Genomic DNA, 12,439 nt, shown 5'->3' with positions numbered 1-12,439 from the left:
AAGCCTATAGGAGGCAGGAACCATTTATAAATGGGTGTGTTTAAAACTGGCTATTTATTTGTTTGCTTTCAGTTACAAACTACCAAAGCTGCTCAGACTTACCAGGAGTTAACAGAACAAGCAGATGCAGTTGTTTTCTTACATTTCACCTCTCGTTCCCTGAGTAGAAACTGCTAAATTCATGGAGCAGGTTGCTGTAGATGATCCCTCTTTAAAGGATAGGGGATGTAAATCAAGGTGTATGTCCACTCTGTCTGATCTCATTGATCTGGGACTTGTTCTCCTGGACGTGGTCTTAGATGTGTACACAGTGGTGTCTTTATATCAGGAGGAGGCATATGTGTTCATGGGACTCCTGGTGTTCATACTGCTGGGCTCATCACTCCTGGTCAATTCTTTCAGCTTGTTGTGGTACCTCGATGGCAGGAGGGAGAGCAAGACTGAGAGCCTAGTCAAGAATCTGGATGGGAGGGACACCAGGAAAGAGAACCATTTGAAGAATCTCTGCTCTCTGAAGATCCTCCATGTGTTCCAGTTGGGAGTCTTTCTCAGGTTGGATTCACTTTGCTGACTTCTCATTGAACTGACCGTATTTATGACCTAAATAGTTCAAGCAATATTGTCAGTATTGTGAATAAAATCTAAAACTCCAGGTGACATACATGACTGTCATTCCAGATATGCTAGTGTGCTGAGGATCTCGATTTGTGGCTTCTGCTGTGAGAAGCTCTACACGACGGACGAGGTCAGATCCCTGAAAAATGACCTGTGCATATTGCGCCTCATAGAGACCTTTTCCGAGAGCGCTCCCCAACTGGTCCTCATGCTCACCATCTTCATCATGAGAGAAGATTTGGGACCCATCACAAGTGCGTTCATATACAGCAGATAGACAGAGTCTGCGTCACAAATGGCAACCTCTTCCCCAAGGCTACAACTGTGACCTGAACCAAGTGCGCATTGCAAAATATGAGGCTGCCCTGCGGCTGACACACATTGTGGCTACACGTGACTGACTGCTGTTCCCCATTGTGGGGATCCACAGTCAAGGGCCGAAATGGGAGAAGTTGAACAAAATCAAACAGATAGATGGTTTTAATTTAATACCATTCCAATAATTCCTGTTATTTCTATGATCTGTTCATTCCTCACTAACCGTCATTACTGGGGCATCTCTGTAAATCATCAGGCCTTGTGCTCAGGACTTACTATTGTCCTTAATTATAATGTAAGCTGTTACAGATTTTAAACAATAGGACATTTTCATTAGTGAATTGTCTGTTTAATGATAAGTGTTATTTAACATCCTGAGCTGTTTTTTTTTTATCTCTCTCAGTCCTGAAGGCACTTCTTTCAGCGTTGGCCATCTCAGCCAGTGTCACCACGTACCACCGTTCTATGTGTTCTTTCGCCCCAGACAAGGCCAAGCAGGGCTGGGGCTTCTCTGTGCTCTACTTCCTGTGGAACCTGCTCCTGATTGGATCACGTGTGATGGCGGTTGCCCTCTTCGCCTCAGCCTTTCCCCGCTACATCGCTGCCCACTTCCTGTGTTCCTGGATGGTTCTATTTTTCTTCGCCTGGCGATGCAAAACAAAGTTCATGAACAGCGATGGCAAAGAATGGTTCGACCAGGCCACCGTAGGTCTCATCTGGTATTTCAACTGGTTTAACATGGTGCCAGGCAAGAGCAGGTGGAGAAGCATTGTCTACCACACCTGGATGGTACTGGATATTGGGATACTTTGTGGTTTTTGGGTTTGGCAGATTAAAAAATCTTCTCCGTATTTTGACATTCCACTAGATCCCTATTTTGTTCTTGGTGTGATAATGTCACTCTACTTCGCTGGGCTCGGTCTTAAGGTGATATTCATGTACTGCCACCAGCAGACCAAAACTGATGAACGTCTTGAAGGCACCACAAATGAGAATGAAGTTAACTCTGCGTTCCGCTGTGTGGGCCATGAAGAATCCTTCGGCCCCCCAGAACAGGTTATCAGGGTCAATAAGAGGATGAAAATTTTAGCGGATAACTTCTACTCCTGATCTGGATCAGCTGATGCTTCCCAAACATTTTATCCAACATGGCAGCCAGGCTGGAGGCCACAAACTCAGTCCGTAAGCTTCTGCATACCTGGGTAAACTGGTTTTTTAATATTATGCAGCGCATTTAATTTGAATAACACAGGATGGATTTGTTAATTTTAAATAAATTCTGCTTCATTATTATTTTGATGTTGAACTTGAATCGCATTGAACTATGTATCTGGATGGAATCTGTGTACTAAGCCAAAATAAAGCTAAAACAAAATGTATAACAAATCAAACTGAATGGAATACACAAATATGAACAAATAATAAAAAGAAAACAAACTAGCCTAGAAAGAGAATTAGAAAGTTACCAAGTAGTCTACAAAGTTCATTATCCAAAGGATCATGCCAAACTAGTTTGGACCAGTTTGATGATAAGATCGGTCACAGTCAGATCAATATCTACAGCTCTGGAAAAAATTAAGAGACCACTGCACCTTTTTCTTTCCTTTCCAAAAAGTTGAAAAGGAAAGTTTTGAGTGAGGAACAGAAGTGTTCAATTTGCAGTGGTCTCTTAATTTTAACCCTTCTGCTCCTCACTCAATACCTTCCTTTTCAACTTATTTGGAAGGGAAAGAAAAAGGTACAGTGGTCTCTTAATATTTTCTGGAGCTGTAGATATTGAGAACATTGTAGGTGCTTGTTGAACATTGTATCCAACATGGCAGCCAGGCTGGAGGCCACAAACTCAGTCCCGGAGATACCAAAGCTTCTGCATACCTGGGTAAACTGGGTTTTGAACATCATGCAGCGCATTTAATTTGAATACCACAGGATGGATTTGTTAATTTTAAATAAATTCTGCTTCATTATTATTTTGATGTTGAACTTGAATCGCATCAGTCAAGTCACAAGTGTGTCTGGAGGTCGTCGGATCTGCTGATGTCCTCATCGCTCTCTGGAAGTCACCCTCAGAGTTTCGTCAGCAGCATGTGACCATGGAGAACCCTCAGAGGATGTGGTTAGGAACGAGTGGCTGGTTGGGATACTGGGAACCCCTTAAGTCCACTGATGTAATTAAAAATCATGAATGTGGCCCCTTTCAAATATTTCTAAACCAGTTTTTAGATGATTATTTTATCTCGTTTTGGAATTTCACATTTCTTCCACCAAAAAACAACTAGAATATTTGTACGCTTCCCGAACAAAGTATTTTACTGGTATGACTGAAAGCCACATCGTAGTCAGGTTATGAGGTTCAAAAATGAAAGAGAAACAACAACACAAATCACTAGGATTTTTCCATCTCCTCTCTTTCAGTGTTTCAGGTGCAGAATACCCGAATGCACTCTTATCCAGAACGTTCCCAGCATTGAGACGCTAACTTCCTTAGGGACAAATCTCAGGAGGCCAGAATCAATTGTTGGTCAGATATCAGGGGCCACCTGAACTATTTGTAGCCCCATGTAATGTTTGAAGTAATCACACACCTGTACCTTCTGAAACTATTTGGAAGGAAATAAATATATATATATCTTTTCATATGACAACACTGATGAAATGACACTTTGCTACAATGTAAAGTAGTGAGTGTACAGCTTGTATAACAGTGTAAATGTGCTGTCCCCTCATAATAACACAACACACAGCCATTAATGTCGAAACTGCTGGCAAGGAAAATCACCAGGGGTGAGACAGACAAAACCGTGTCATGTCATGTAGATACTTTATGGATGTTTTATCCAGTTTAGAAAGTGAAAGTGTCAATAAATAGATTTCAGTCAATAAAGTGTCATCAACATGCTGCTGATTTATAATAGGAATTTAATCATTTTTAGGGTACTGACGGGTGTGAAATTTATTTAGAGGGGTTAGTGGTTGCCCATGGTGAGAGGCGGCGGGCTGGTGTGGGTTTGCTTATAGCTCCCCAGCTCTGCCGCCGTGTGTTGGAGTTTACCCCGGTGAACGAGAGGGTTGTTTCCCTGCGCCTACGGGTCGGGGATAGGTCTCTCACTGTTGTTTGTGCCTACGGGCCGAACGGCAGTGCAGAGTACCCGACCTTCTTGGAGTCTCTGGGAGGGGTGCTGGAAAGTGCTCCGACTGGGGACTCTATCGTTCTACTGGGGGACTTCAACGCCCACGTGGGCAACGACAGTGACACCTGGAGGGGCGTGATTGGGAGGAACGGCCCCCCTGATCTGAACCCAAGCGGTGTTCAGTTCTTGGACTTCTGTGCTAGTCACAGTTTGTCCATAACGAACACCATGTTCAAGCATAAGGGTGTCCATCAGTGCACGTGGCACCAGGACACCCTAGGCCGCAGGTCGATGATCGACTTTGTTGTCGTTTCATCTGACCTGCGGCCGTATGTCTTGGACACTCGGGTGAAGAGAGGGGCGGAACTGTCAATTGATCACCACCTGGTGGTGAGTTGGATCCGATGGCAGGGGAGGAAGCTGGACAGACTCGGCAGGCCCAAGCGTACTGTAAGGGTCTGCTGGGAACGTCTGGCCGAGTCTCCTGTCAGAGAGATCTTTAACTCCCACCTCCGGCAGAGCTTCGACTGGATCCCGAGGGAGGCTGGAGATATTGAGTCCGAGTGGACCATTTTCTCCACCGCCATTGTCGAAGCGGCCGCTCGGAGCTGTGGCCGTAAGGTCTCCGGTGCCTGTCGAGGCGGCAATCCCCGAACCCGGTGGTGGACACCGGAAGTAAGGGATGCCGTCAAGCTGAAGAAGGAGTCCTATCAGGCCTGGTTGGCTTGTGGGACTCCTGACGCTGCTGACGGGTACCGACAGGCCAAGCGGGCTGCAGCCTGGGTGGTTGTGGAGGCAAAAACTCGGGCCTGGGAGGAGTTCGGTGAGGCCATGGAGAAGGACTATCGGCTGGCCTCGAAGAGATTCTGGCAAACCATCCGGCGCCTCAGGAGAGGGAAACAGTGCCCTACCAACGCTGTTTACAGTAGAGGTGGGCAGCTGTTGACCTCAACTGGGGATGTCGTCGGGCGGTGGAAGGAATACTTCGAGGATCTCCTCAATCCTGCTGTCACTTCTTCCATTGAGGAAGCAGAGGATGAGGGCTCAGAGGTGGACTCGTCCATCACCCGGGCTGAAGTCACAGAGGTGGTTAAGAAACTCCTCGGTGGCAAGGCACCGGGGGTGGATGAGATCCGCCCTGAGTACCTCAAGTCTCTGGATGTTGTGGGGCTGTCTTGGCTGACACGCCTGTGCAACATCGTGTGGCAGTCGGGGACAGTGCCTCTGGGATGGCAGACCGGGGTGGTGGTCCCTCTTTTTAAGAAGGGGGACAGGAGGGTGTGTTCCAACTATAGGGGGATCACACTTCTCAGCCTCCCCGGGAAAGTCTATGCCAGGGTTCTGGAGAGGAGAATATGGCCGATAGTAGAACCTCGGATTCAGGAGGAACAGTGTGGTTTTCGTCCAGGCCGTGGAACACTGGACCAGCTCTATACCCTCTACAGGGTGATGGAGGGTTCATGGGAGTTTGCCCAACCAATCCACATGTGTTTTGTGGATTTGGAGAAGGCATTCGACTGTGTCCCTCGCGGCATCCTGTGGAGGGTGCTTCGGGAATAAGGGGTCCTGGGTCCCTTGCTAAGGGCTGTCAGGTCCCTGTACGACCGAAGCAGGAGCTTGGTCCGCATTGCCGGCAGTAAGTCAGACTTGTTCCCTGTGCATGTTGGACTCCGGCAGGGCTGCCCTTTGTCACCGGTTCTGTTCGTAATTTTTATGGACAGAATTTCTAGGCGCAGCCAGGGGCCGGAGGGTTTTAGGTTTGGGGACCACACGATTTCGTCTCTGCTCTTTGCGGATGATGTTGTCGTGTTGGCCCCTTCAAGCCAGGACCTTCAGCATGCACTTGGACGGTTTGCAGCCGAGTGTGAAGCGGTGGGGATGAAAATCAGTACCTCCAAATCCGAGGCCATGGTCCTTAGTCTGAAAAGGGTGGCTTGCCCACTTCAGGTTGGTGGAGAGTGCCTGCCTCAAGTGGAGGAGTTTAAGTATCTAGGGGTCCTGTTCACGAGTGAGGGAAGGAAGGAACGGGAGATTGACAGACGGATCAGTGCAGCTTCTGCAGTAATGCGGTTGATGTATCGGTCTGTCGTGGTGAAGAAAGAGCTGAGCCGCAAGGCGAAGCTCTCGATTTACCGGTCAATCTACGTTCCTACTCTCACCTATGGTCATGAGCTTTGGGTCATGACCGAAAGGACAAGATCCCGGATACAGGCGGCCGAAATGAGCTTTCTCCGCAGGGTGGCTGGGCGATCCCTTAGAGATAGGGTGAGAAGCTCGGTCACCCGGGAGGAGCTCAGAGTAGAGCCGCTGCTCCTCCACATCGAGAAGGGTCAGCTGAGGTGGCTTGGGCATCTGTTTCGGATGCCTCCGGAACGCCTTCCTGGGAAGGTGTTCCGGTCCCGTCCCACCGGGAGGAGACCCCGGGGAAGACCTAGGACACGCTGGAGGGACTATGTCTCCCGGCTGGCCTGGGAACGCCTCTGTGTCCCCCCGGAAGAGCTGGAGGAAGTGTCTGGGGAGAGGGAAGTCTGGGCATCCCTGCTTAGACTGCTGCCCCCGCGACCCGGCCCCAGGTAAGCGGAAGAAGATGAGGATGAGGGTTAGTGGTTGTTGTGTTCCTCTTCAGTCACCAGAAAAATTACCAAGGCTTGTTTACAACCTGTTTCAATGTTGACAATTTTATGGCTCATGTTTTTCCTGGTGAGTGGTTGAATGTACTGACTGGTTACCAAGCAACATTTTCTTTGGTTTCCAGAAGACATAACCTACCTTTGCGTTGGTGATTTTCTTTGAGGTGTTTTGTTGGAGCACTGCTCAATCTTCACTGCAGAGCTTGTGCCAACCTGCAGGAGACGATTTCAGCCATTAAAAAGAACAGGTTTATGTCATATCCAGCATAGTGGGTTCATGTCATGAAAATGAATGGAGCATGACCTACGGTTATAAACGTTTCATAACACATTTAAGTATTTCTTATTGTAAAGGTGCAGGATCATCTCGTGCGCTGGAAGGATTAAATACTGAAGTGAAACAAATAAAATATTTTTAGGAATCAATTATATTAAAAAGAAAATGAAAACAGTGAAAGATTCTCCCCTCAGACAACTAAATGTTCAGGTTGAAAGTGTAAATGACAGTCTGCCATCCAGTAGGCAGATTGCTGAGCGGGCTGTGTGGTTTTTTCTGCGATGGTTTCAGTGGGAAAAAACTAAATGAAACTTACACACCATCATGGAATTGTATAAGCATTGCGGAAGCTTATATTCCCACACTTTGTCACAGCAATCATGTAAGCGCAATTTCATAACACAACCTGAAAAAAAAGAATACCTTTGACATTGAAGAATTTGGTTCTGAAACATTTCTAATTAATTGTACAAAACACTGAATTGTCTACCAGTGGGCATGGACTTCTATGTGGAAGTCAGAAAAATCCAATCAGATATTGGGTTTAATGTCAGGCCGGGAAGGCAATTTTCCAGTAATGACGGAAAGTTATCAGACAGAAGATCGACTACAGAAATCCTCTCTAGATGCACTGTAGAAAATGTACTGCAAATTTGACTCACAAAGGCCCGGTATCACCTTTATGAATTGGATTCACCCTCCTCCCTGTTGAGTCTTTACTAAACATCTATTTAGTTTGGGTCTTGATTTGGTCTCGCTTAAGGTTATCTTGAACACAACCACAGTCTTCTGCATGCCAATGCACATACCGAGGTCTGGTCTATCCCTAAAACCTGTAGAGGCAGGAACCATTTATAAATGGGTGTGTTTAAAACTGGCTATTTATTTGTTCATTTTCAGTTACAAACTACCAAAGCTGCTCAGACTTACCAGGAGTTAACAGAACAAGCAGATGCAGTTGTTTTCTTACATTTCACCTCTCGTTCCCTGAGTAGAAACTGCTAAATTCATGGATCAGGTTGTTGTAGATGATCCCCCTTTAAAGGATAGGGGATGTAAATCAAGGTGTATGTCCACTCTTTCTGATCTCATTGATCTGGGACTTGTTCTCCTGGACGTGGTCTTAGATGTGTACACAGTGGTGTCTTTATATCAGGAGAAGGCATATGTGTTCATGGGACTCCTGGTGTTCATACTGCTGGGCTCATCACTCCTGGTCAATTCTTTCAGCTTGTTGTGGTACCTCGAAGGCAGGAGGGAGAGCAAGACTGAGAGCCTCGTCAAGAATCTGGATGGGAGGGACACCAGGAAAGAGAACCATTTGAAGAATCTCTGCTCTCTGAAGATCCTCCATGTGCTCCAGATGGGAGTCTTTCTCAGGTTGGATTCACTTTGCTGACTTCTCTGTAATTGCCATCAAAGGTTTCTGTACCAAATATTAAGCTCTGCTTTTCTGATGTATCAAATACTTATGTCATGCAATAAAATGCTAAATAATTATTTAAAAATCATGCACTGTGATTTTCTGGATTTTTGTTTTAGATTCCGTCACTCACAGTTGAAGTGTACCTATAAAAATTACTGACGTCTACATGCTTTGTAAGTGGGAAAACCTGCAAAATCGGCAGTGTATCTAATACTTGTTCTCCCCACTGGACATGACTGTCATTCCAGATATGCTAGTGTGCTGAGGATCTCGATTTGTGGCTTCTGCTGTGAGAAGCTCTACACGACGGACGAGGTCAGATCCCTGAAATATGACCTGTGCATATTGCGCTTCATGGAGACCTTTTCCGAGAGCGCTCCCCAACTGGTCCTCATGCTCACCATCTTCATCATGAGAGAAGATTTGGGACCCATCACAAGTGCGTTCATATACAGCAGATAGACAGAGTCTGCGTCACAAATGGCAACCTCAACCAAGTGCACATTGCAAAATATGAGGCTGCCCTGCGGCTGACACACATTGTGGCTACACGTGACTGACTGCTGTTCCCCACTGTGGGGATCCACAGTCAAGGGCCAAAATGGGAGAAATTGAACGAAATCAAACGGATAGATGGTTTTAATTTAATACCATTCCAATAATTCCTGTTATTTCTATGATCTGTTCATTCCTCACTAACCGTCATTACTGGGGAATCTCTGTAAATCATCAGGCCTTGTGCTCAGGACTTACTATTGTCCTTAATTATAATGTAAGCTGTTACAGATTTTAAACAATAGGACATTTTCATTAGTGAATTGTCTGTTTAATGATAAGTGTTATTTAACATCTTGAGCTGTTTTCAATCTCCCTCAGTCCTGAAGGCGATTGGCTCAGCGTCGGCCATCTCTGTCAGTGTGACAATGTACCACCGCTCTCTACGTTCCTTCCTCCCATCCAAGGCCAATCAGGGCTGGCGCTCCTCTGTGGTCTACTTCCTGTGGAACCTGCTCCTGATTGGACCGCGTGTGGCGGCGGTCAGTCTCTTCGCCTCGGCCTTTCCCTGCTACATCGCTGCCCACTTCCTGTGTTCCTGGATGGTTCTATTTCTCTTTGCCTCTCAACTTAATAGAGATTTCATGGATAGTATTGGTGGAGAACGGCTCTACCAGGCCACCGTAGGTTTAATCTGGTATTTCAGCTGGTTCCATGTGACGAGGGGAACCAGCAGGTGGATAAGCACCATCTACCACACCTGGATTGCAGTGGATATTGTGATACTTTGTGGTCTTTGGATTTGGCAGACGAAGGAAAGCCCTCCTTATTTTGACCTGCCACTAGAATCCTATGTTATCTTTGTTGTGAATATGTTGCTCTACTTCTCTGGGCTTGGTCTTAAAGTGATATACTACAAGTACTGTCATCCAAAATTTACACTGCAGATAGAACCAGATACTGACTCCCAAGAGGGGGAGGATGAAGTGGACTTCCACTGCATGGTTTCAAGCCAGCCAAAACCATCCACCAGGGTCAATAAGAGAATGAGGAACTTAGCTGAAACCTTCTACTCATGATCTGGAGCAGCTGATGCTTTATAAAGACACTGAACATTTCACATTGGCCTTAACATTGCAGACAGATCTCTGCCGACTGAGTCATCTACATACAAATACCCCAGCATTACTACCAACTACTGACTTTCATTTTGCAGACAGTCCAGTTTAACCTGAAGTGTCTGTTGATGTGGAAAATAAATTCAAGTGACTGGAAACTCAGTTCTCTTTCACACCGTTAAAGCTTTTGAGAAGGTTGGAAGAAAGGTTGAAACCTTCAATCTCAGGAATTTAATCACTATTGAATGTATTTTATAAGACAGGGACAGCAAAACTAGGTGGTCCCGTTTGGCATCGTTGCCACTTTGATGAATGAGGTTTACAGAGATGTTCGCTCAGTGTTATTGATGCAAGCACTACAACCAATAGAGTGAAAATGAAACAAGGCACCTTCTTTGTATTTTATTTGTATGCACATTGTCACTAGTGTACTGACTGAACACAGGAAACCTTACTGGGACCTCAACAGTTTTCCGGTCCCATAAAAACAACAATTGGACTGGGGGGAAATATGATTTGGTTATTTTTCACAATCTAGGCTTTTTGTCAGCATGGTTCAGCCAAATTTTAGTGTTCAGGAAATGCCATGGTCTAGATGATCCACATCTCCCTACCAAGCTGCTTGGGGTCACAGGTCCTTCCTTCTGAAAGAATATTACCAGAAAAATGAAAACTCTACATGACAGACAACACAGCCTGGTAAAATGCACTTCAACAAAAAGTTTTTGAGAATATACAACTGGTACATCGTCATTGGCTTTAACACAAATCCACTGATGAAAAAACAAGACCCATCTCTGGTTAATAGGTTTAAAAAAAGGAGAGAATCATACATATGGTTAGCAACAGATTATTTTAAAAACACATTCCTCACAAAGAAACAACATGCAACATAAACACAAAGACACAGTAGACTAAAAATCATACAGGGTAAAAAGCAACAAAACCAATGATCTAATGACTAACCACAACATATGTGTTTTGGCTGGGGGTTGATGGTGGTCTGAGGATCACTGATTTCCTGGTTGAAGGCGATCTCCACCAAAAAGGATATGAGGCAACAGACCGTGTTGATTGTGCAGTCAATATAAATTAAATACGTCTGTCAACTTCAAAATATTCCTTGTCCGGGACACCCTCCAATTCCAAAGGATCCAATTTGTGATTTTAAAATGCATCCATTTTATTTCTTTCCACTATTAGCTAGTAACGTGTGCAGTTTTGAACAACTTGCAAAGCCTACTTTATATACATGCTTCACCATGTGTCGTGGACCAGGACAACATTCAATTTAACATTTGATACAGATTCGAATCGCCGACAAAGGGTAGGAGTAGTAAAATAAAAGAAATAACACTTTGACTAAAGTTCGCAACAACAACAACCACAATGATGTCTCTAACACATCTTAAGTGTTTCCTTTAGAGATGATTCATGGATACATAACATGTAGATGGCAAAAAGGCACAATGGAAAATATTTACAAGACAAACACAAATAACACAATCCAAAATGTCAAGCTGCAGGTGTAAATGTAAATGTGACAACTCATCAGGCTCAGTACTGTTCAGTCGATGATCTCACACGGCCCCGGAGTAATGACATCACACTTCTAATCATCTCTCCGGGCAAGCTCGGTCACCCGGGAGGAGCTCAGAGTAGAGCCGCTGCTCCTCCACATCGAGAGGGGTCAGCTGAGGTGGCTTGGGCATCTGTTTCGGATTCCTCCGGAACGCCTTCCTGGGAAGGTTGATGGTGGTCTGAGGATCACTGGTTTCCTGGTTGAAGGCGCATTTCCACCAAAAAGGATATGAGGCAAAAGACCGTGTTGATTGTGCAGTCAATATAAATTAAATACGTCTGTCAACTTCAAAATATTCCTTGTCCGGGACACCCTCCAATTCCAAAGGATCCAATTTGTGATTTTAAAATGCATCCATTTTATTTCTTTCCACTATTAGCTAGTAACGTGTGCAGTTTTGAACAACTTGCAAAGCCTACTTTATATACATGCTTCACCATGTGTCGTGGACCAGGACAACATGATTCATGGATACATAACATGTAGATGGCAAAAAGGCACAATGGAAAATATTTACAAGACAAACACAAATAACACAATCCAAAATGTCAAGCTGCAGGTGTAAATGTAAATGTGACAACTCATCAGGCTCAGTACTGTTCAGTCGATGATCTCACACGGCCCCGGAGTAATGACATCACACTTCTAATCATCTCTCCGGGCAAGCTCGGTCACCCGGGAGGAGCTCAGAGTAGAGCCGCTGCTCCTCCACATCGAGAGGGGTCAGCTGAGGTGGCTTGGGCATCTGTTTCGGATTCCTCCGGAACGCCTTCCTGGGAAGGTGTTCCGGTCCCGTCCCACCGGGAGGAGACCCCGGGGAAGACCTAGGACACGCTGGAGGGACTAT

At 45.5% G+C, this 12,439-nt stretch overlaps 2 protein-coding genes across 3 annotated transcripts; both read left to right on the top strand.

The window, feature by feature from the left end:
• Window positions 1-108: 108 nt before the first annotated feature.
• On the top strand, window positions 109-2,177 carry LOC109616171 (XK-related protein 8-like). 2 transcript variants are annotated; one of them, XM_029122685.2, is made up of 3 exons: window positions 109-552; window positions 679-869; window positions 1,418-2,177. In XM_029122685.2, the coding sequence occupies exons 1-3, from the start codon at window positions 182-184 to the stop codon at window positions 2,041-2,043; spliced, it is 1,188 nt and encodes a 395-aa protein (XP_028978518.2). In that variant the 5' UTR covers window positions 109-181; the 3' UTR covers window positions 2,044-2,177. The 2 variants fall into 2 exon arrangements, with proteins under 2 accessions (XP_028978518.2, XP_028978517.2); XM_029122684.2 differs by having other exon boundaries at window positions 1,337-2,177.
• A 572-nt stretch (window positions 2,178-2,749) lies between these two features.
• LOC114839977 (XK-related protein 8-like) lies at window positions 2,750-9,971 on the top strand. The gene is made up of 4 exons (XM_034294823.1): window positions 2,750-2,812; window positions 8,128-8,351; window positions 8,646-8,836; window positions 9,274-9,971. The coding sequence occupies exons 1-4, from the start codon at window positions 2,750-2,752 to the stop codon at window positions 9,969-9,971; spliced, it is 1,176 nt and encodes a 391-aa protein (XP_034150714.1).
• The last annotated feature ends 2,468 nt before the right edge of the window (window positions 9,972-12,439 follow it).

The sequence above is a fragment of the Esox lucius genome, chromosome 10 (genome assembly GCF_011004845.1).
Source record: "Esox lucius isolate fEsoLuc1 chromosome 10, fEsoLuc1.pri, whole genome shotgun sequence".
Taxonomy (NCBI): Eukaryota; Metazoa; Chordata; class Actinopteri; order Esociformes; family Esocidae; genus Esox; species Esox lucius.
The sequence above is the reverse complement of the archived record's forward strand: the minus strand, read 5'-3'. Positions and strand labels throughout refer to the sequence as shown.

What these genes read in the sequence shown, in the direction of transcription:
- LOC109616171 (XM_029122684.2), top strand. Translation starts at nt 182, where the DNA reads ATGGAGCAGGTTGCTGTAGATGATCCCTCTTTAAAGGATAGGGGATGT. An exon ending in CAGTTGGGAGTCTTTCTCAG is followed by an intron (nt 553 to 678) that starts GTTGGATTCACT and finishes CTGTCATTCCAG; the next exon opens with ATATGCTAGTGTGCTGAGGA. An exon ending in AGATTTGGGACCCATCACAA is followed by an intron (nt 870 to 1,336) that starts GTGCGTTCATAT and finishes TATCTCTCTCAG; the next exon opens with TCCTGAAGGCACTTCTTTCA.
- LOC114839977 (XM_034294823.1), top strand. Translation starts at nt 2,750, where the DNA reads ATGGCAGCCAGGCTGGAGGCCACAAACTCAGTCCCGGAGATACCAAAG. An exon ending in CAAAGCTTCTGCATACCTGG is followed by an intron (nt 2,813 to 8,127) that starts GTAAACTGGGTT and finishes TCTTTATATCAG; the next exon opens with GAGAAGGCATATGTGTTCAT. An exon ending in AGATTTGGGACCCATCACAA is followed by an intron (nt 8,837 to 9,273) that starts GTGCGTTCATAT and finishes AATCTCCCTCAG; the next exon opens with TCCTGAAGGCGATTGGCTCA.